The following is a 9,733-nucleotide window of genomic DNA, read 5'->3' as shown; positions in this document are numbered from 1 at the left end:
TAGTGATCACACCATGGTGCTGATCATAATCTGTTTAGATTATGATCAATTACAATTGACTCTTATCACAATATGGTGTTGCAATGGTGCAGTGGTACAGCACTCTGCATGTAAGTACAATGTTTCGGGTTAGATTGCTGGCTGCAGCAGATGCGTTCCTATGGTGGAATGCAACAGCCCTTATGCACCGAGCTTTGAGTGCACATTAAAGGACCTTAGGTGGTCAAAACTATGGCAACTCTCATAGCCAGATGTGGGTTTGAAGCAATTTTTTTTATTTTTTCAGATCTGCTATGACAGCCATGTTTGACTCAACACATGCATGTGCCAAGTGCTACTGAATGCTACTACATACAAAAAAACATGAAAGTTGCATGCCTTAGCATTCTTACTAGCAGTCCTGAAGTTTGCACCTTTATATTTCTTAACTATTAAACTGGTCACAGCAAAACTAATACACTACACTAGCTTATCTGTTGTGCCGGGAAGAAATGCCAGTGTGTACAGCTTGATAGTCAACAGCATTAAACAGGAAAAGGAATCGGAACAATGAAATAGAGATCCAAGAACTTTACGCTCTAGGCTGCCCCAAATCTAGCAGGCTTTGACTTGAACATATAGTGGCAAGAAAAATCATGAAAACTTGGGATGTGCAAATATTTAAAACTTTCGAATAACGAAGCAAATAGTGCCCCATTCGATTCGGTCTTCGAATCGAAAGGTCACTATTCGTAAATAAGATTATTTTTCGAATAGTTATAGAATATTTCATGACATCAACTGTGCGCAATCAAGAAAATTGGAACAAAAGTACAATAAATTTCATTCCCGGAGGCATAGTATAGGCACAAAACGAGAACTTACGTAGTGGAGCAAGCTACGTTGCTCAGGAAGTCAGACTGGCTATACAGCGATCATTCGCATTATCCAAAGAGTTCTGTGTATGCAAACAAACTGCTTACTAGTTCCTAATGCTACATGTGCTTTATAAACACTTTATAATGTGCAACGTAATGACAGAAACATAATTTTATTAATATTAGGATGCGAACATAGTGTTACATTATTTGTGAAAAGGCTGTTCATTATACAAAAACTACTCGAAATTCGATTCAATTCACTTTAGCACTACGGTATTTGATTCGTATTTGATTAGGCCTCAAAAATTACTATACAGTAGCTTCTCGTTAATTCGACTCCTGTTAATTCAATTTTTTGGTTAATTTGATCCCGACCAAAGGTCCCGGCCAGCGCTGAGATTTCTATGGGCCCAAACTTTAATTATTTCGATCTTAAAATTGGCTTTCGCCAGATAATTCGAACTTGGCCTGAACCCAATGGTGACCGCAGTGGTGACTGCAATAGTGGCACCATCCGTCTTGCCAGTGCTGAGAGTACAGGGAATGTGTCGAACACACAAAATCTCCCGGCCAAAACTGCTATTTTCAGCCTACCCTACGAAGACTTTCAAGCAGTAACCATAGCTCACAATGTCTGATCACGGTATTTACCCCATTCTAAAGCACATCTTTTTTCTTTTCAACAAAATTCGGCCAGAAATTGACTGCGGGGTGCAATGAAATACGAAAAAAAAAAAAAAAAACGCCTTCGCAGTGTTTGTACACTTTACCGCATGACACAAATGTATTGCAGCGAAGCTGACTTAAAAGACGGTGCAGAAAAGCTAACTTTAAGAAAGTGGCCGCCATTGTGCAACACATTCTGGCTAAAAAATCACGTGCGTGCTAAATTTCTACTTTGTTTAGGAGCTTTAATGTAATTTCCATGTTAGTTTTCTGCTTTAAACACATAGAACATGGGCGCGCGTTTGACTCTGGGGCGTGTTAGACTCTGGCAAATACTGCCAAATCAATCGATTGTGTGTTGACATTTTTTATGCATCTCGTTTAATTCGACCCGCCAGATAATTCGATCAATTTCATCAGTCCCATCAGGATTGAATTAACGGAAGTCGACTGTATTTGCACGCCCCTAATGAAATGTGGTCATGTTTTTGAGTGCTCCAAACTCGTACATCACATTCTACCGTCACAAAAAGTGTCTACAGTCACTATCCACCAATTAAATCACCTGCGCACCACATGGTATCAGAGGTCGGAGTGGCTCTTACCTTTTCACATTGGCAGTGCGAAAGGCCTTTTAAACTTGAAAGCTGACTAGCTAAAAAATGTGTTGGAATGTTCCCCCTTTGTTACAATAAAATGAAATTTCTAACAGCCACAGCATACAGAAAAAGGCTGACAGAGCTGAATTGAATTGAAAACTATTTTTCCAGTTAAACTATAGCATAAAAAAAGATGTACAACACTCAAGCTCATTTCCAGTTTCCATGGAAAAGGTTTTCTGATGGTTTTCACTTCAGATTCGACACAACTTCACACACAATCACCGATGCAAACTTAGAATACCAGTATGACAATCATTTTGCACATTTATTGTCTCAGTGAAACACAGAATAAACATACTGCTTGTACAATATATGTATATGTATAGAGGTATTATATACATGACGAGGGCATTATAAAGGTCCAGAATAAATACATGCGCACAAGGGACTATAGGTTTATTTTAGCCCTTTAAAACAATTGCAGATGAGCTGCTGTAACAGGTTAACATAAAACAGCTTTTAAATTGCAATTCGGACCTCTGATTACCACACAGACAACAAACATATTCCATCTCTGAGTTACCTCTTAACAAGCACTTTGGAACCAGCACTTCAATGGCAAAGTTTAGCCATGCATGGTACACACTACACTGAACTACTTAAGCCAGATATCTATTAGAAAATAACTAGAAGATCGGGATGTAGTTGTCGATCTTTGAACGGTGGCGCTGTGCAACACACTCTGCAATCCAGACGATGTTGCGGCACTCCTGTTCTTTCAGCTTCACGTACGCATAGAAGACGCCAGAATGGAACTGCTGCATGAAGGCATTTACGTTGAGCATCACCTGCATATATAAGCATGAAACAAAAGTAATTGCAATGAAATACCGTGACAAAATTAAGAATTCTGAAGGGGGGCAAGAGGGACAATATTGCAAAACATCTGGTGCAGCAGTGCAACTTGGTTGGGTATCACTGTTGGTGTCTTATAAACTAGCTATCAGCAAGCACATAAGTAACAGCATGTCTTCTGAAATGCATTACACAAGCCTCTACAAGAAAAAAATTGTGCGGAAACCATCGACGATGACTGCCAATGTAAGCAAATAGCTGAAAGCTGCTAGAAAATGATTCGCTTGTTGACCTCTTTCGTTACTGCACCTATAGAAATCCATCAATTTGACCGACAGTTTTTCTAAGTGTTGTTAAACATTTCCATTGGAATTCTTCCACTGGCAACATCATCAATAGTTGGCAATGAGTACTGAACTTTAGCTATTTGTCAGATTTGACAATTTTTGGCAGATTGGAGAGTCTGGAAAAATAAAACTGACTAGAGGCATCGCTGAAACTAGCTTCCAGTGCTCCTAACACTTCTTCAATAATATGAAGCACTATTTGGGCTTCGGTCGACTCGGACACATAATTCTTAAATGACAGCAGCAATGAAGACACAGAAACTTCTTTCTGTGTTTGTGAGCCTATTTTAGCAATGCCTCAAACAACAGTAGATGCTCAAGAGTGCGTGTTATTTTGATAATTGTAGTTGACTAATATCAAGTGCACCTTTATTTTCCCACTGTGGGTTGCTTTTATCTGTCAGCGTTTCAACTGCCTATGTACAAATTATTACGAACAATCCTTCCCATTGAGTGGGGTTTTCACTCGCACAAGATCATGCAGTAGAGTTCAGACCGACCTTTGACCAAAGCATGCCTGTCTCTTACCATTTTGAACACCACCTGTGCAAGTGCCCTTATTCATTACTGAAAAATATTGTGCAACACTACACATTACTGCACAGCACTGTACAGGAAGTAAACAAAGCATGTGTAGGCTCCAGAATCAGTTCAACACGCACTAGACGACCTTGCTTGCACAGAAAAGCTGATCGAACGCAATAACCAAGTCAGTGATGCTACTGCGGACTTCGGATTTGGAGCAATTTTTGGAGCATCAGAAATTTCATTTTGGAGCACTTTGGAGCAGGCAATTTGGCATTTGGGAGCAGCTTGGAGCAGCTGATTTTTCACATCCTGAAGTATTTCAAAAAGTGTACATACGACACACAAATTGATATCGTGGCATATATTGCTAGTTTTCCCAGATGTCATTCCGTATATCCATAAACAGAAATGATGGACACATTGGCGGCATGCAGTTATTATAATCACATGTAATGCTGCGCTTCAAACAAGCGACAGTAGAACCCCGCTGTTACGTTCCTGGGCGCTGCGTCTTCCCGGCTGTTAAGCTCCCATAGTACCCAATGCATTGGTAGCACCACTGTTGCGTCGCAAATGTGAGACCGTTCCCGCATCATGTGGCCTCTGGGCTGCTGTGCCTTTGTTCTGCGTTTTTCAAGTTTGCATGGCATTCTTTACTGCTGCTCTACAAAGAGCATGGTGCCTGGGTTTCAAACCAAGTGAGGTGCAGAACTATGTGGGCATAAATATACAGTAGTTCTAGCGTTGTACCTGCAGACTGCCTCATTGATAGCAGTCTCTAGTGCAGTCAGTGAGGAATTTTTTTTTTTTTTTTTTTTTTGTAGAATCGACCATGTTACTGAATGAAGGCTCCCAGCAGCCTTCTGAATCATCTTCCATTGACATGGGGGTTAGGAGAGTCACTGATAGATAGGCAGCAATGCAGCTGCTAGGTGCTTTCCAGCCTGCACTTTTGTATGATGCCTCACTTCTGCAGCCAGGTGTCTGTGCCAGCCCAAGTGGTCTAGTGAGCAGAGCTCATGATGAGGTTCTCTTTATGAAGGGGTGGTAGATAGGTATTGTTACGAGATATCGTGGCATTACGATAATAGAGTCGGCACACGATGTGCTAAGTCGCGGGTACGAGGTGCCGACGCGCGAAATGCCTGGTCGCGAATCCAAATAATAGACGCTCTGTAATCGCGCAGTCGGAGGGGCCGACGCGCGAAATGCCTAGCCGCGGGTCCGAGGAATAAACGCTCAAGGTGTCGACACTCGATGAGCGATGTGCCGACGCGCGAAATGCCTAGCCGCGGACTCGAGGAGTCGACGCTCGAGGTGCCGACGCGCGAAGTGCCTAGCCGCGGGTCCGACGAGTCGACACTCGATGAGCGATGTGCCGACGTGCGAAATGCCTAGCCACGGGCTTGAGGAGGCGACGCTCGATTAGCTTAGTCGCGCCTTCCGAGGTGCCGACGCGCGAAATGCCTAGCCGCGGGCTCGAGGAGTTGACGCTCGCAGGGCCGACGCGCGAAGTGCCTAGCCGCGGGTCCGAGGAGTCGAGACTCGTTGAGCGATGTGCCGACGCGCGAAATGCGTAGCCGCGGGCTCGAGGAGTCGATGCTCGAGGTGCTTAGTCGCGCAGACGGAGGGGCCGATGCACGAAATGCTTAGGCAAGGATCCGAGAAGCCCGCGCGCGATGTGCTTGATCGCCGAGTCGGAGACGCCTACGCGCGAAAGGCTTCCGCGTGACCGAGGATTCCGTGCCCGAAGCGAGGTCGCGAATCCGCGTCACCGATGCTCCGAATGCTTAGCCGCGGGTCTGAGACGTCTACAAAAAGCGGGATCGGCCACGCTACTGCGATGTCCACGTAGCGCCCGCTCTAATACTAGTCGAGATTACGGAAACCGCCCAGAGCTCGCGAAGAGACCGCAACAAGCGGTGCAGACGACGCCATCGCGAAGCGAGCACCGGGCCAATGGCGAACCGCGCTGGAGTCACGTGGCGGGCGCGGGCAATCGGTGGCTCCGGCACGACCTTCAATCATTTGCTTTTTGTGTGCTTGTTTCTGTATGGAGGAGATAGCTGAAGGGGCAAATTTGAAGACGGAGAAATGCGCTTTCCAACGAGTCCAAGATGGTGGCGCTCGGCTGCGCCGTTCCGGAGATATCGTGGCTTGAAAAACGCCGTTTTTTTCGCGATTTCCGCGAAATTTTTCGGCACCTTGGCTGATACAACAATTTTTTTAGAGCACTTCTACTTGGTTTTCAGCGATGATATTTCGGAATCCGATAAAATAAGAGTTACACAAATTGAAAATGTGATTTTCAAAAAATCGATTTTTTAGCCATTTTTCGCGATGCGAAAGCCGCGGCCCCCCCTTAAACGGGACGCACGCGTTCGGGACGCACGCAATCGGGACTAAGGCTAGCCCTATCATCGCGTTGCACGTTTTAATTCCCCGTTGCTGCAATTGTCGGCGATAGACGCCGCCAAATCCGAGACTGTTTGGCGCAGTTAGGCGCAATTTTCGTCGATTGTATCAGGATGGCGCAGTAAATCCCATTTGGCGCACTTTGGCGCAGTTGGCGCAGGAGTGGAATCACTGCCAAGTACAGTGTAGACCGCTTATAACGTAAGTCGCCGGAGTCGTGAATATCTGCACTATAAGCGGTACCGCACTATGACCAAAACGATTTTCAAGCCCTGCACGTATCCAATACATGTAGACCAAGCAGCCTCGCGCATCCGAGAATCAAAGCGTCCGACTGGAAGTTTTGCATCCGTTTAAATTTACGAACGTTGAAAGGTTAATGTGCAAGTACCCACGATCTTCGCTTGAAGCAGTGAAAGTAATAATTTTTAAAAAAGCCTCAGTTTCGCCCGAAAGGCGAAGCATCAATTGCGATAGCAAATTAGTAGAGAGCTATAAGGAGTAGGGATAGTAGTTTTATTGGCTGCATAAATTTGACACATTCGCTTACTAACTGAATTAATAAGCGTGGTGCCAACCCACAGAAGCGAACATGAATAGACTCGATGACCGCAGACAACCACTGTCAAAATGCGGCCGCCGCAGCGAGCGAAGGTTTGTGCGGTCTATCGCTTCAATGGAAACTGAGTGGCGTAAGCACAGCGCATACAAAGGTCAGTGCCGTGTGGAGATCGCTTTCGATATACGGTGCACGCAACAACGCCGACACCCCGCACAGGCGCAAACGCATTTGTTGGCAGAGTAAAAGCCTCTCCCTCCCTCCCTCCCGTGCTGCCTTCACGCTTTGCTCCTTTCGCATGGGAGATTGCGTTGCCAGTTCCCCTTGCACCCGGTTGGAAGATACGCATTTGGTGCCGCAGCACAGCGTCGCCCCCCTCCCTCCCATACCCCCATGGCCTTTCGCGCGATGGAAGTCGTGTTTGCTCTCCGCTGTGCGTTCACTCTCCGTGAAGGCGCGCGTCCCCCGCGCCCTTTCACACGCACATACGGCACGCAGCAACGATTTTATCGCCCTTGGACTCATGCTCCACGTCTCATGCTCCTCCACATCGCCCTCGTTGATCTCTCCCATCGATGGGCACACCTCATTGAGAAGCGTGCTCGCTACCGCCCTTGTCGACGAGATTTTCCCGCGGAAGCCACATTATAACCGGTATTTCGTCTTACGTGGCTGCACTGTAAGCGGTATGCCTATACATGGAGTGCTATGGAAAAATTAATGGGAGTCTGAAAAGACCGTACTATATCCGGTCCTGCACTATAAGCGGTTTCATTATAAGTGGTCTTTACTGTATGAGGAGACTTCTGTATGCTCATTGACCTGACAACCATTGATTCGCAAGCCTAAGAAATGCAGTTAAATAGAAACCAAGTGCCTGCTGCAATGAATAAAAAGAAATGGTCCCTGTAAAATAGGAACTTACCCGGTTTTGTATTTGCAAAGCTACTGCTTTCTCGCATAGCATAGGTATCACTATGGCTAGTATTGATGACAAAAACTTTCCATAATAATGTTTTTGCGTGATCTAATCGGGAACTAGGAACCAGGTGCATATTTTCTATATTTCAGATATTTTGCTACTTCCAGTACTTATTCTAAAACTCGCAAATTATTAATTTCATTCGTGTTCCTCGAGGTACTTCTTTGAACTTTCACATAAGAATTCCCAGAAATTGTTTGAGCAATTATTACTGCTATACATCCATTCAAAACAGCAATGATCTGACTACAATTTTATGTATCACAGTATATATTGCAACTACTACGTCTTGAAATAAAAATGTTAAAACACAAAAGCACCGAAAATGAGCACATTTCTAGCGGTAATGAAAGAGTTGAAGGAATAATGTGCTTGAGGCATATATTTGTTGCAGTGAGGATTACTTACGTACCGTTTGTTGTTTCATTAATTCCACAGAGAACAGAGCCATTAACCAGCACACCTGTAGCGGTAGTATAGGAGGCTACACATACAATAGAATTACATATATGTGTACTGTACGTAGCGGCTCAAGCATCGGCATGGAAGGCAACTGCCACCTCTAGACCTACAGACACCCCAAAGCTCTAGCAAGACAGCACATGCCTTTTAAAGAGCCATAATGGTGTTCGACGACAAACGTGTCTTGCAATTCAATTTAGCGTGAGCACACACCGTGTCAGTGATGAAAGTTCAACCACTAAAACAGGCGAAAGAGCCAAAGAAAGCTATTCACTTTAAAAAGCTTTGGTATGACACACATAGTACACAGTGTACCTGCCTAACAACCACTTAAAAACAACAAGCAGACATCGCATAAGTGTCAGAGCTTAGAGGAATGCTTTCTACAAGCTACAATAAAGTCATTGTTACCATCACTGAAACCAGAAGACCAACATGGACAATAAACACTTACTTTCTCTGCATGTGCAGGGGAATCGAGCCAGGGCAACATGCACACTTACGCACACAAGAGCTATGCTGAACAGTAAAAATTTCTCCATGCCACTGAATGCTAAGAAAATCTCTACTTTAAATAGATTGTCCAAGTGCTCCAATCGAACACTTGTGCAAGAAAACACTTTGTCAAATTTTATTTTCAAGAGTTAAACTGCAGTTGCTATGCTATAGTAGGAAGCATTCTGTATAGTATATTACCATACAGGGGCTCCGGAACCGGGGGCAATCGCCCCCACAGGTTCTAAACCCCCCCCCCCCCCCGTGAGGCTGTTGCATGTTGAAGCTGCACTCTATAGGTGACAAGGCGCCACAAGCTAATCCAACGTGAAAAAAAGGCAAACCATGTGCGCAAAGTGCCAACACCAGGCTATACCGCGTTGGAGCCTCTGCTATGCTGTGAGTACCGAAACGCTCCCTGTCAGCGCTCGTCAGTGTCACGATGCAGTAGTTCGCTTCACCGCTCCTACATGGCGGCGCCATGCCTCGCTTTCAAGATATGGACAATACGGCCCACGCGCCGCCGCGCAGTACGCAGTTGATGCTAGAGTACAACGCCGCTCGCTATCCTTCCGCCCTCGCTCCCTCACCAGTGCCTCAAGCACAACGAAGGAAGGCGCGCTCCCTCCCTGCTTTTCTTTCTTGCATGCACTAGATTTAGACGGGGTCGTTGGCTCCCCTCGCACGCTTTCACTTGCACATACAGCATACGGCGTGCGGCGACGGCGTTATCGCCCTTGGACTTTATATGGAACATCTATGAGCCAAAACCAATTTTTGGGCCACAACGAGTCATAGACACCATTTTTAGATAGCAAATACGGATCTCAAGGGCCATACTTTTGCTTGTGGTAACCGAAAATACGTCCTAGGTGTCGCCCCCGGCACTTTGCGCGGCCAATGCTATCGTCAAGCCACCGAGCCAAGCGACATGAAAAGTCAAAACGGCCGCTCGGGCAAGC

General features: G+C 45.5%; 1 protein-coding gene across 1 annotated transcript in view; it reads right to left on the bottom strand.

Moving 5' to 3' along the window:
• Nucleotides 1–1,014: 1,014 nt before the first annotated feature.
• The window catches only part of LOC119433618 (V-type proton ATPase subunit d 1), a 29,465-nt gene continuing 20,746 nt past the window's right edge, over nucleotides 1,015–9,733 (bottom strand). Inside the window, exon 7 of the mRNA XM_037700875.2 lies at nucleotides 1,015–2,976. Within this exon, the coding sequence (XP_037556803.1) occupies nucleotides 2,815–2,976 (162 nt within the window). The 3' untranslated portion in view covers nucleotides 1,015–2,814. The remainder of the gene's footprint in view (nucleotides 2,977–9,733) is intronic.

Source organism: Dermacentor silvarum, chromosome 1 (assembly GCF_013339745.2).
Source record: "Dermacentor silvarum isolate Dsil-2018 chromosome 1, BIME_Dsil_1.4, whole genome shotgun sequence".
In the NCBI taxonomy this organism is placed as follows: Eukaryota; Metazoa; Arthropoda; class Arachnida; order Ixodida; family Ixodidae; genus Dermacentor; species Dermacentor silvarum.
This window is presented reverse-complemented; position numbering and strand designations above follow the sequence as displayed.